The sequence below is a fragment of the Peromyscus leucopus genome, chromosome 5, assembly GCF_004664715.2.
Source record: "Peromyscus leucopus breed LL Stock chromosome 5, UCI_PerLeu_2.1, whole genome shotgun sequence".
In the NCBI taxonomy this organism is placed as follows: Eukaryota; Metazoa; Chordata; class Mammalia; order Rodentia; family Cricetidae; genus Peromyscus; species Peromyscus leucopus.
In genome coordinates, this window is record NC_051067.1 from 108,738,692 (window position 1) to 108,752,123 (window position 13,432).

Here is a 13,432-nt window from a genome sequence, read left to right on the forward strand (position 1 = left end):
ATATGTAAATATGGCCTGTTGAGTGCTTTTGTTCTTAGTGTGTGTGTGATCTTCGGCTGATGTATTTATTAAACACATAAAAAGAAAAAGAAATAGAGAAACAGTCTTAGCAAAAATGGTATTTTATTCCTATTTTAAGTGATTTCCAAGGCAGAGAATTGAGCAGTTGCCATCTGGATGAAGAGGCTAGGTAGGTTATAGGAAGCATGGCAGTGTTCCAGGCCCTCTGTGGGTCCTTGCCTGGAAGTTCCAAGAGTTAGTCTAACTTAAGCTGGCTGTGTCGCTTGTGGTGTGCTGCTTTCTCTCACTGGCTTTCACTGTTGATTTACCCAAAGGTTTCCAAAATGCCAGCATTCCTTCGCTCAGCCCTCCATATTTTGTTTTCTGAAGATTCAGCAAAGCTCTTTGTAGCATCCAGTCAAGGGTCTCTGCATGTCATCCGTCTGCTAGAAGGAAGCTTCAAGCACCTGCACACTTTCCAGCCTCAATCAGGTGGGATTTCTGACTGAACGGGGGATTCTCCGTGTCTCTGGTGACTTTTCCTCGGTAGACCTCAGTGCCGGTCGGGTGCCTGCTGCTCTTCTCACCTGGCAGATTCTCTCGCTCACATGTTTGCCATTTCAAGTAGGAGGAGATATCTGGCAGATGAAGACTCTCGATGAGGTCTGAAATGTTCCTCACACCTACTCCTTTCTCGCTGGGTTTTTGATTCCTTATTTGGGCCGGAGAAGTTTCATCATCCTTAGTTTTGTTAGCAGAGTTGGGGCGAAGGTAAAAGTCATCTGCAGTCCTGACATCTGATAGCTCCCCTTAGTGTTTGGTGTTTTCTGGGTATCTGGGTAGAGATTTTGGGAACCCGATACTTTGTTGTTGTTGTTGTTTATTCCTGTGAAATGTTTATATAAGATGAAAATGCTGTTACACATATAGTTTTGGGGGGTCATTTGTGCTTGTGCTGTTTTTCCTGCTCCGTGAGAACATAACATTGCCTCAGTAGGTGACTATATGTACTAGCTAATGCTGACTTAACTGTTGACTTTGACTTCTCCTCCAGTTTACGTTGGTACTTGGATACATTCCATGAACCTGTCCCTTGTCCCTTGCGCTGGCATTTAGCTACTTCATTGCCGTTTTAGACTCCCATCAGCCTGGGTTGTAAACGTTTAACATTAACTCATTGAAAAGCTGCTTCAAGCCAGACGTGGTGGCGCACAACTTTAGTCCCAGCACTGGGAGGCAGAGGCCAGCGAGTCTCTGTGTGTTTGAGGCCAGCCTGGGCTAAAGCGTGACTTCCATAATAGCCAGAGCTACAGAGAGAGAGAGAGAGAGATCCTGTCTTATACACCCACTGTGCGCGCGTGCGCGCGCGCGCACATATACACACACACACAAAAGGAGAAATAAAGAAAAGCAGCACACAGAAAGAAGCATTCAGAAGAGGCCTACCATTTAGGAGTCAGATATTCTAACCTGACAGTATTTTTTATTGTCAATCTTAGACTATCTTCCCTTAACATCTTTATCTACTCTTCAACAGATGGTTTATGACTTGTTGTAAAGCTTTTTTTATTATTTGGGATTGTTAAATGCAGCACATATTTTAGCATATAATGTTGGTGGCTGATTTTTATTCCACGTTCTTGTTGCGAATTGATTCGAACCCTTTGACAGAGGTAGCTCCTCTCTGGCCCGCACTGTTAAACAGACAGCAGGCACTCGGTAAATTAAAGCTGTGCTTCAAGTCTGTTGCACTTGCTGTGTCCATAACTAATCTGAAAGCATTAAGAGGGAAAAGGTAGTTTGAAAGCATTAGCTTAAGGTATGGTTTCAGTGCTTTACTCGGGTCTGAACCAGTGATCCCTCTAGTTTGACCTGTCTGGCCTCTCTTCACATGAGGGACAATAGTTTTTATATTTATTTATAATATATTTATTTGCACCATGTCTCATAATGTAGACCTAACGGCCCTTAAATTGCTATATAGACCATGCTGGCCTTGAACTCATAGTCTCTGCCTCCTGAGTCCTAGGATTAAAAACTTGTGCACCATGCCCAACAATAGCTAATTAAATTTAAACATCGGGAAAAGCATAGCTACCTAACATTTGGGAGGCTGAGGCACATGGATCCTAAGTTTAAAGCTGTCTTGCGCTACAAGAGTAATTTCCTGTCTCCAAAAAAAATTTAGGCCAGGCGGTGGTGGTGCACGCCTTTAGTCCCAGCACTTGTGAGGCAGGGGCAGCAGGATCTCTTTGAGTTCAAGGCCAGCCTGGTTTACAAAGTGAGTTCCAGGACAGACTCCAAAGCTACACAGAGAAACTCTGTCTTGAAAAAAAACAAAACAAAACAAAAATTAAAAATAGGTTAGCATTTAGAACTAATTTGTAAAACTCCAGTAAGGTCTCCTCTAAATGATTTATAGTCGTGTGGGTCTCATTGGTTTCTGCATATCTCCAGGGTAGGGCAGGCCCTGCAGCCTAATTCAAGAACTTGTTTCTTCTGTCCTCGCAGGGACAGTGGAGGCCATGTGTCTTTTGGCAGTCAGTCCAGATGGGAATTGGCTAGCTGCATCAGGTACCAGTGCTGGAGTCCACGTATATGATCTGAACCATCTAAAGGTGAGCATCAGATTTCATCCAGCAGTTTGAGTCATACAGGAAGGAGGCTCCTAGTCATGTTAAGATTCCAGGCCGATTAGAGTGACCTGGAAATTTACTAGACATTTTTTTTTTTTTAAGCAAGAATTTTTCCTGCTTTCGATTTCTGCTTTAGAATTCTTTAGAGCCTCAAAGCTGTACTAATATAATATTAAAATCACAAAATATTAAAAAATTAAAAGAATGGTATAATACTCAAAATTAGGGATTTGTGAGTGATGAATCCATTTTGTTGCTAGAAGATAGCTTAGTGGTAGAGTACTTGCCTAGTATTCATGGCACCCTAAGGTCAGTTCCCAGTACTACAAAGCAGACAAAATGATAAAAAAAAAGACAAAAATACACAGGTGTCTCTGCTTTGAGGAGGGAGGGAAAATTCTGTACATAGGTACCAAGCTGGAGATCATACCAGGTTTCCTTCCGTCACTTGCCTTATAAATCAGTGTGGTTTTAAATTAGATAGGAAATAAGAACGTAGTTGGGGAACCCTTCTGACCGATGAGCAATAATACTGCCAGCTATATGTTGAGTCTGTTGATGGTTTTAATGAGGCGCTGCAATGTGCGAGAAAGGCCACAAGGCACCACAAAACCCACTATCAGAGTTTTATTAGGAGAAGGGAGGGACAGGAGAGGGTGTGATTAGGCCTGTGGAAGACACGTGCAGGGGTGGGAAGAGAAGGAGGGAGGAGTCTGGGATCCGCTTCTTATGGATTCCCCTGCACATGTGCATATGGGTTTGTGGAGCTGCGCCACGCATGTGCACAGATTGCGTGATCACGCTGCCCAAGGCCCCTTACTTGGCTACTGAACTGTGCATGTGTGGTCATGTAGCTGGGGGAGTGGCCAGGAATTCCAACATCTGTCCCTAGCACCACCAAAAAGAATGTTTCTGTGTAGTGCCCAGATGCCTTAGAGTTGAACCCAAAGGTCCATTCTTAGGCAATCATTTTTTTAGGCACGGGGTAGAGCTTTGTGTTCTCAGTACAGTGGTATATTTGAGTGATTCATAGTGACACATTTACTCAGAGAAAACTGCTCTTGGGTTTTCTGGTAATGCTCCACTATATAAGCAGTTAAGCATAATTAGTTCATTTGTTTCTTTGAGAAAGGGTCTTATTGGCCTGGAACTCACTATGTAGTACAGGTTGACCTCAAACTCAAAGATCTGCCTGACTCTGCCTTCAGAGTAAGAGCATTAAAGGCATGCACCACCACACCCAGACATTTAATTTCATTTTTTTTTTTAAATGAAATTAATGTTCTTTGTTGTTGGAATGCCTGAACTTCCATAGAATGCTTTTGAATTCCAAAGAACCTTATTTTAAACTGAGTAGGCTTAGTAGTAGTAGAGCACATGTTAAGAATATTCAAAGCCCAGTACCAAGAAAACAACAAAATAATAATAATAATAAACTACCAAAAAATCACTGACATCTAGTTTTCTTTGTTTTGTTTTTGTCTCTCTCTGTGTGTGTGTGTGTGTGTGTGTGTGTGTGTGTGTGTGTGTGTGTGTGTCTGTGTGTGTGTGTGTGTCTGTCTGTGTGTGTGTGTCTGTCTGTGTGTGTGTGGTGGTGGTTTTGAGGTAGGTTCTCACTGTATAGACCTGGGACTGGCAGAGCCCGCCCCTGTCCCTGGAGTGCTGCGATTGAAGTTGTGCGGCACCACGTCCAGCCCATCTAACCTTTCTTGAAGGAAGATGGCTATAGAGTTGTCCCTTGTCTTTTTCCCCCAGCTTCACTGCACAGTACCTGCTTACAATTTCCCAGTGACTGCTCTGGCCATCGCCCCCAGTACCAACAACCTTGTCATTGCTCATTCTGACCAACAGGTAAGAGATTCTAGTGCTTTCCAGATCCCTTCTGCTAGATAGTGACCTGGAGCCTGAGATGATGGACAGTTTAGAGGAACTTTCCCTTGAAGATGTTGGAGGATACATAGGCAGGTTTGGTTTGTGCAAGTGAAGCTTTCATATGTGGCCTGTGCCCACCATAGGTCCACAGTATCCATTGGTTTGATGGGGCACAGTTTACAATGCAGCTCTAGAGCTAAGAAGTACAAAGGGATGGAAGAATTTTGAAGCATTCTGCTAATCCCAGCTGCCGCCGCCACCACTACAGCCTTGGCTGTCCTGGAACTAACTCTGTAGACCAGGCTGTCCTTGAACAAAGACATCTGCCTGCTTCTGCCTCCTGAGTGCTGGGACTAAAGGCATTTGCCACTACCACCTGGCTATACTCTGCTAATTTAAACTAGAGATGACACGGGCCCGGGTATTAAACTAAAAATGAAATACAATAAAATTTTGAAAACAACCTAAAAATGTGTGGCTTACTTTCATGAGGAAATTAGGCCTTACTAAAATTTAGGTATCTAATCTCAGCCAAATGAGAGCTAACTCCACAGCATTTTTTATGCCAAATTGTAAAGAGATAGTCTTTAGAAACTTGGGTTATAGAGCACATTATGAACTCATCAATGCTTGTATATCCTCATCTGTAAAATGGAGTTGATGACATCAACTACACCCCACTGAGCTGTTGGAAAGAGTCTAGATGTCTGGGAAGCACATTTGTTTAGATTGCTAAGCAAATGATGCTTACTGTTTTGAACAGTTTTTACACTCTCGTGCACACACACAGTATCCCAAAAATGCTCTCTCACTTTCATGGGTTTTCATTCTTGAACAAGACTATTCAAAGGTGTTACCTTAAGTGTGTTTGTCATTGAAACTGGTGCCCCCTGAATTTAATGGCAGTGACCTAAATCCCATGGTGTGGGATATTGAGACAGGAGGATCACAAGTTTCAGGCCAGCCAGAACTGAAATGTAAAGCTTATTTTAGGTGGTTGTAAAATGTAATGCTAAGCTGTGCAGTGGTGCATACCTTTAATCCCAGCACTTGGAAGGCAGGGGCAGGAGGTGGATCTCTGTGAGCTCGAGGCCAGCCTGGTCTACAAATCGAGTTCCAGGACAGCCAAGACTACACAGAGAAACCCTGTCTTGAAAAACAACAACGCCGGGTGGTCGTGGCAGTGGTGGCGCACACCTTTAATCCCAGCACTCGGGAGGCAGAGGCAGGCTGATCTCTGTGAGTTCGAGGATAGCCTGGGCTACAGAGCAAGTTCTAGGACAGGCTCCAAAGCTACACAGAGAAACCCTGTCTGGAAAAACCAAAAAGAGAAAAAGAAAAACAACAACAACAAAAATGTAATGCTAAATATGGTGCCTCAAGGTTTGCTACTATTTGTGGTTAGGAGAAGATAAAACCCAGAAGGAATAGGGGCCTCTGAACTCCATGGATACACATGTCCACTTGCCTGGTGTTGTGTTCTTCAGGTGTTTGAGTTCAGTATCCCAGACAAGCAGTATACAGAGTGGAGCCGAAATGTCCAGAAGCAGGGATTTCACCAGCTATGGCTCCAAAGGGATACTCCCATCACACACATCAGCTTTCATCCCAAGAGACCGATGCACATCCTCCTCCACGATGCCTACATGTTCTGCATCATTGACAAGTCCTTGGTGAGTTCTGTGATTTCTTTACTTAGGAATCTTGTGTGTATGCATCCCAACATTGATGTTGGGAACAGAACGCACATCCTCTGCAAATGCTCTTAACTGCTAGGCTGTCTTTTCCAATTCCGTTTTGTTTTGGGTTATTTGAGACAGGATGTTGTTATGTAGCCTGGCTAGCCTGACATTATATTCACAGCAATCCTTCTGCCTCTACTTCCTGAGTGCTACTGGAGTTAGTTACCACATCCTACTTTTACTTATGAATTTTTAAGTATAAATAATGACTGATTAGATAAAGGCAGGAGGCTCAGAATAAAACTTGCTGGTATGTACTTCAGAAGACAGGTGCTTTTGTTTGGTACTCTGCCTAACTTGGATTACTACTGTCAGGTAAGGGCTAGCCTTTGCTGCTGTGATCAGTTCTCTACCTGGCTGTTCAGCACATAAACCAAAGTAGAAAAGTGATGAAGTTGGTCTTCAGAAGATGTCCCTCATCAGGGAATACCTTTGAGCTGACTTTGAACTTTCATTCTTGGGTTACTGAGTAAAGTAGCTTCATTAAAGGAGACACCCACGGATATTTTGGCCACCCTGTCCCTTAACTGAAGACAATTTAAGAAGTTGATCTTTGTGTTTTAAGAGAAGTCTAGTGAGGAAAATTCCATTGTCAATGACTGTTATTTAGGTAGGGACACAACTGTTTTCTTTAGTTTGAGATACTAGCGTCTGTTTGGTTCTTCCCAAATATGCGTGTCTTTTCTGGGTAGGGGCTTTCTTTCCTAGGAGGCCTATGGACCACAGCCATGGCTGTCCTGCACTCTGGGTTTCAGTTATACCCAACACCAGCTGTTCTGTGGATCTGTGAGGGTGGGGGTGGAACGTGCGTGGGTAAGGCAGCAGATGGCTCTAAAGGAGGTGTGCACAGGGATGTGTCACTGAATCTCATCTCCTGGGTCCTGGGTCCGGGAATGTGGGAAGCAGAGCTGGCTGGCAAGTGACTTCTGTGAGATGAGTGGTACAGGAAGGGCCCCCTCCCACTCACTCGTCTCTCTGTAACTCAGCCCAGAAGGCTTTCTCCCAAGTGCTGATGATAAGTCCCTCATGTCCTTGTACTAAGTAGAGCTAGTTCCCAAGGAAGTGAGAGGTGAAGTGTATCATTTATCTGGCCATCTCTTGAGTGTCAGTGACATCAGTGGGGGTGGTTTGTTATTTTCCCTGGGGGAGAGAGAACCTTAGCCACTTGGCCAGTGTGTTAGAGATGGCCATGAGGGGGAGGTGTAGAAAGTACAGTGCCTGTGTGGGCTGAGATCCTGCACATGCCCATTTGTTCTTTTCTTACAAAGTATTACTGACAAGACTGACCAAAGGCTTGTGTGTCTTTAATCTTGCCATGGAATATGAAGCCCTTTCTTGCTTCATCCTGCCCATGAAGACCCCGTTTTTTTGCCTAAGACATTTTTACAGGACCTTAGGTATATTGATACCTAAGATAGGTATACAGATGAAATATTACCAACAATAAATGTTTTTTTAATGTATGTATGTGTGTACCTGCAAGAGTTTACATGCACCATGTAAGTGCAGTGCCTGTGGACACCAGAAGAAGATAGCAGATTTCCTAGAATTGGAGTTACAGGCAGTTATGAGCCATCTGGTGTGGGTGCTGGGAACTGAACCTGGGTCCTGTGCAATATCGGAAAGCAGCCGGGCGGTAGTGGCACACACCTTTAATACACCTTTAATCCCAGCACTTGCTCAGGAGGCTGAGGCAGGTGGATCTTTGTGAGTTTGAGGCCAGATTGATCTACAGAGTGAGTCCAGGACAGTCAGGGCTATTATACAGAGAAACCCTGTCTTGGGAGGGTGAAAAAAAAAAAACGGTTTTGGGGGGGTTGGGTTTTAGCTCAGTGGTAGAGCGCTTGCCTAGCAAGTGCAAGGCCCTGGGTTCTGTCCTCAGCTGGGGGGTGGGGTGGGAGTGGGGGATGGTTTTTGGGAGTGGCTGGGATGATGGCTTAGTAAATAATAATTACTTTTTAAAAGATTTTCTGTGTGTGTGTGTGTGTGTGTGTGTGTGTGTGTGTGTGTGTGTGTGTAGTTTTTGTTGTTGATTTTTGAGACAGGGTTTCTTTATAGACCTGTCTGTTCTGGAACTCAATCCGTAGATCAGGCTGGCCTCAAACTCAGAGATCCACCTGCCTCTGCCTCCCAAGTGCTGGGATTAAAGGTGTGCGCCACCACCACTACCACCACACGGAAAAAGTTTTTCTTTATACGTGTAATTTTCCATTTATTGAAGACTAAAGTAGAGGGGCTGTTGTTCCCAGCACCCATGTGATGGTTTATAGCCATCCTTAACTCCAGCACCAGGCACGCACATGTAAGCAAAACATTATTTTTTTAAATTTATTTATTTATTATGTATACAGTGTTCCGCCTGCATGCCAGAAGAGGGCACCAGATCTCATAGATGGTTGTGAGCCACCATGTGGTTGCTGGGAATTGAACTTAGGACCTCTGGAAGAACAGCCAATGCTCTTAACCACTGAGGCCATCTTTCCAGCCCCAGAAAAACATTATTACACATAAATCTGTTTTTAAAAGTGGGCTGGTGAGGGGCTGGAGAGATGGCTCAGTGGTTAAGAACACTGACTGCTCTTCCAGAGGACCCAGGTTCAGTTCCCAGCACCCACATGGCAGCTCACAACTGTCTGTAACTCCAAGATCTGACATCTTCACACAGACATCCATGTAGTCAGAACACCAATGCACATAAAATAAAAATAAATTTAAAAAAATTTTTTTTTCTTTTTTTGGTTTTTCAAGACAGGGTTTCTCTGTGTAGTTTTGGTGCCTGTCCTGGATCTCACTCTGTAGACCAGGCTGGCTCTGTCTCGGAAGTGATGGGATTAAAGGCATGCACCACCACCACCACCACCACCACCACCACCACCACCACCTGGCTATAAATTATTTTAAAAAAAGAATTTTTTTTAAAAGAGGGCTGGTGAGGTGGCCTTTTGGGTAATGGTACTTGCCTCCAAACCTAACAACCTTAGTTTGACCCCTTGAACCCAAATGGAGGAAAGAGAAAACTGACATGGTCCTACATTGGTTTCTATGACCCTCCCATGGGATGGATAGTGACCCATAGTTGAAGAACCTGGGGGCCTTAGACGTGCACAGTTATGCACATCTGTAACTCTAGCACTCTTGAAGATCAGGAGAACTACAGTGATACCTTGTCCCCAAACCAAAGCAAACAAAGAATGGATATGAGCCAGGTCCATAAAGGGCAATGCAAGTAACTTTTCGCTGTTTTGTTTTTATGGTGCTAGGGATCAAACCCCAGGTCTTAAAATGCTAGACAATAAAGTAGTAGTTGAAATGGTATATGTCTTGTTGGACCTAGTGGTTCAGGCCTGTAATCTCAGTCACACAGAAGACTGGAGCAGAAGCAACATAATTTCAAGGGCTGAGAGTGAATTCATGGCCAGCCTGGGCAACTTAGTGAAACTCTCTCAAGAAGTTCCAAAAAACTAAAAGATTGAAGACATTGTTCAGAGTACGTCTGTGTGTGAGTTCCTAGGCTTGGTCCCTTTATACTACCCCAGTAAATAAAATAATATATCTTTGTCTTTTTAGCCACTTCCAAATGACAAAACTGTGCTCTATAATCCACTTCCTCCCAAAAATGAATCAGATGTCTTCCTGAGGCGCACAGCCCATGCATTTAAAATGTCTAAGAAATATAAGGTAAAAACCTCTATTTGTATCCTGGATGGTTGCTTCCCTGTGGTGTTATCAAAATGTAATAACTAACAATTGGAAGACTAGTGTATCTTCCTTTTGCATGTAGAGACCCTGGCTTAGGGGAGACTAGTGACCTTGAAGTTATCTCTATCTGTACCTCTGTTTCGTTGTTTTTGACTCAGTGGGTTAGAGGCAGGCAAATCATACTACCCTGTGTGAGGGAAATTTATGGTAATCTTGGTGCTCACGTGGGGTCTTTGTTAGTATGAATATTCTTCTCAACTTCTCATTAAAGAATGTTTTGAGGAATAAAAGTAATGGAAGATTGAACTTACATGATTTTCTTTTTTCTGACTAATCTTCTCACCATCTACAAAACCAGTTGATTATTGAGCTTATGCTACCGCAGCTGTCTGGCCTACCTCAAGTTCCCCAGTCACACCCCTTAGGAGCCAGCTCCACTCCGGAGTCCTAGGGCAGGGAAGTCGTCAGGGATTTCTGTCCTTTGAGTCTTGGCTGACGCCCTAGGTAGTGTATCGAGTGGTAGAGAACGACTGCTGGTGATGTCCTGTCCTCTCTCTGCAGCCCTTACTCTTCATGGATCTTTTGGATGAAAGGACACTTGTGGCAGTAGAACGACCTCTGGACGACATCATTGCTCAGCTCCCACCACCCATCAAAAAGAAGAAATTTGGAACTTAAAAACAGGGCACTGTGTGTGTGTGTGTGTGTGTGTCCTTCCTTGAACTGTCTACCTGCCCTGGTTTTTGTTGTTGTTTGTTTGTTTGTTTGTTTCTCCAGAATCATGGTAATAAAACAAAGTTATTCTTTAAGACTAGTCACTATAAACATTATTTTCCAAAATAATGGACAGGAATATCCTTTCATTGAGTGAAACGGAATGGAAGGTCACTATAAATCTCCAAAGTAGGTGCAGCAGCATGGCCCTGGGTAAAAGCCCTGACCACTCAAGCCTGATACAGCACTTGATCCCCAGAACCCATGGTTGAAGGAAAGAACCTTCTCTGGAAAGTTGTCCTCTGACTTTTGATGTGTACTATACACAAGCACACAATAGTAATGAACTAGAACTCCAAGGTATTTGTAGCTGCAGTAATGAGCTGAACTCATACTGCCTTTTTGGAATCTTGTCTGTTCTTGGACTATAGTCTCAGGAAAGAAGATAGTCCAGGCTCTCTGTTCTCTTGTCTGTTCTGAGGTATCAAAGAACTGGGGCATCACTGTCGACTAGTCTGTAGCCTTCCAAATTACCCTGGAGGGTGCTACCTATAGCCATAATTCACTTCATAGTTCAAGGAAGAATTTCAACAGCACCATCATAAGGGATCATAAGGGATCAAACCCCAGGTCTTAAAAATGCTAGACAAGGGCTGGAGAGATGGCTCAGCGGTTAAGAGCACCAACTGCTCTTCCAGAGGTCCTGAGTTCAATTCCCAGCAACCACATGGTGGCTCACAACCATCCGTAATCAGATCTGGTGCCCTCTTCTGGCCTGCAGTCATATATGCTGTATACTTGATAGATAAATAAATCTTTAAAAAAAAAAAAATGCTAGACAATAAAGTAGTAGTTGAAATGGTATATGTCTTGTTGGACCTAGTGGTTCAGGCCTGTAATCTCAGTCAAACAGAAGACTGGAGCAGAAGCAACATAATTTCAAGGGCTGAGAGTGAATTCATGGCCAGCCTGGGCAACTTAATGAAACTCTCTCAAGAAGTTCCAAAAAACTAAAAGATTGGAGACACCGTTCACACTAACAAAGACCCCACATGAGCACCAAGATTACTATAAATTTCTCTCACACATCATAATCTATCTGAAAATTAGATGCCTGTGGCAATCAGAGAGCTGGAGATAGACAGGTAGACTACATGTATAGCATGTACAAGGCCAGGTTCAATCCTTCTGCCGGACATATGCCAGCTCTGGAGGGTAAGAAAGCCCTGGGCACGGAGTTTGCTAGAGAGGAGAAGTCGGGGTGGGGACCAGAGAGGCAGCCTAGTGTGTATGTCACCCTTTCTGCTGTATCTGCTCTGACATTGTTATTCCCAGGGGTGTTCTCAAATAACTAGTTTTGAGTGTGATCTTTAAATTGGACCATGAAAAGCAGTAGTTAACTTGAACCAAGCAGATGGATTTCTTTACCATCTCAGTGGTTGTATTCTGTTGCATGCTCTGGAAATCCAGTGTGTGGAGTTTTGTGTGGTTAGGAAAGGAGGGAGGGGTGAGGATGTGGGTTCTGACAGCATCGTGTAAAGTGCTGGGGGAAAGCATTTTGCTGCAGTGAACCCCACTCTAGTCTGGAGAGGCAAAAGTGAGAATTGAAGGCAGATCTGTGGGGAAGAGTCTAGCAGTGGTTGGAAGAGATCACTTACAATGGACAGTGTGTCTCGGGTTTGATGCAGTGAGGTTTACAGTAGTCACCCATTTCCGCTTTGCCCGTTTCGGTTTTACAGTACAGGACTAGTTGAAGCACAGTTGCAACTTCATGTTTCACTCTGTCTCTTCTTGAGTGAGTTTCCTTCTGCAAAAGGCGCTTGCCCGGTGTGTATTACACTGCACTGCTGGTCTTCAGCAGAGCAGTCTCATCCCGGCCTCCCTAGAAACAGGTTTTGAAACGTGGTGGGGCGCGCCTATGAGTCCTGGCACTTGGGAAGCAGAGGCAGGAGGATTGCAAATTCAAGGCTAATGCAGGCTGCAGGGTGAGCTCCTGTCCCGTAAAACAAGAGATACGTGGGTATTCCAGGCTAGCCAGGCTTTGCAGTGAGACACTGTCCCCATCCTCCCCAAAAAATGTGGTTAAGGTCAAAGTTCAAGGCCGATTGTAGTGGCACATGGCCTTAAGTGGAGGCAGAGACAGATGGATCTTTGAGTTCGAGGCTAGCCTGGTCTACAGAGTAAGTTCCAGGACAACCAAGGATACACAGAGAAACCCTGTCTCAAAAAACAAGACAGACCAAAGTTGAAGTTACTAGTCTGCACTGAATGCGAGCAGAGTCAGCCTAGGATGCCACAAGACTTAACTTCACTTGGTTCTCACTGGCTGGAGAGCTATAAAGTCAAGGAGTCCTTGTTAACTGGATTAGTTTATGACTCTACTTACTTAACTGTTCTTGTAGTGCTGGGGATGGAACCGAGAGCCTGAACAGCTCTAAATATGTAGTAAGTGCTGTGCCACTGAGCTCTACACCAGCCCGCCTGACTGTGGCTTGAAACCTCTCAGATTGTGGAGGATAATTTTCTGACAGAGGGCTCAGAGTGAAGTAATACTTCTGAAACTGTCAAGCATTCCTTTGCAAGGTTTCCAGCCAGCGATTTGGACTTCCATAAATGGTATGGGAAATAAGAGCTTTAGGCCTTGAAAATCTTCCTAAGTAGAAAACTGGATACAAACACATGAAGCCCAAACGGATTGGGGCAAGTCAGAGAAATTAGGGAAGATAAAGCAGTGTTAAACACCATTTCGGTGCATAGTTCCCACATGGG

General features: G+C 44.1%; 1 protein-coding gene across 3 annotated transcripts in view; it reads left to right on the forward strand.

The window, feature by feature from the left end:
* The window catches only part of Utp4 (UTP4 small subunit processome component), a 32,661-nt gene extending 21,903 nt beyond the window's left edge, over window positions 1–10,758 (forward strand). For all 3 annotated transcript variants that reach the window (XM_028857719.2, XM_037206243.1, XM_028857718.1), the window contains 6 exons: window positions 336–492; window positions 2,512–2,618; window positions 4,392–4,487; window positions 5,996–6,181; window positions 9,818–9,928; window positions 10,511–10,758. In XM_028857719.2, coding sequence (XP_028713552.1) covers window positions 336–492; window positions 2,512–2,618; window positions 4,392–4,487; window positions 5,996–6,181; window positions 9,818–9,928; window positions 10,511–10,627 — 774 coding nt within the window. In that variant the 3' untranslated portion in view covers window positions 10,628–10,758. The remainder of the gene's footprint in view (window positions 1–335; window positions 493–2,511; window positions 2,619–4,391; window positions 4,488–5,995; window positions 6,182–9,817; window positions 9,929–10,510) is intronic.
* Window positions 10,759–13,432: the final 2,674 nt, after the last annotated feature.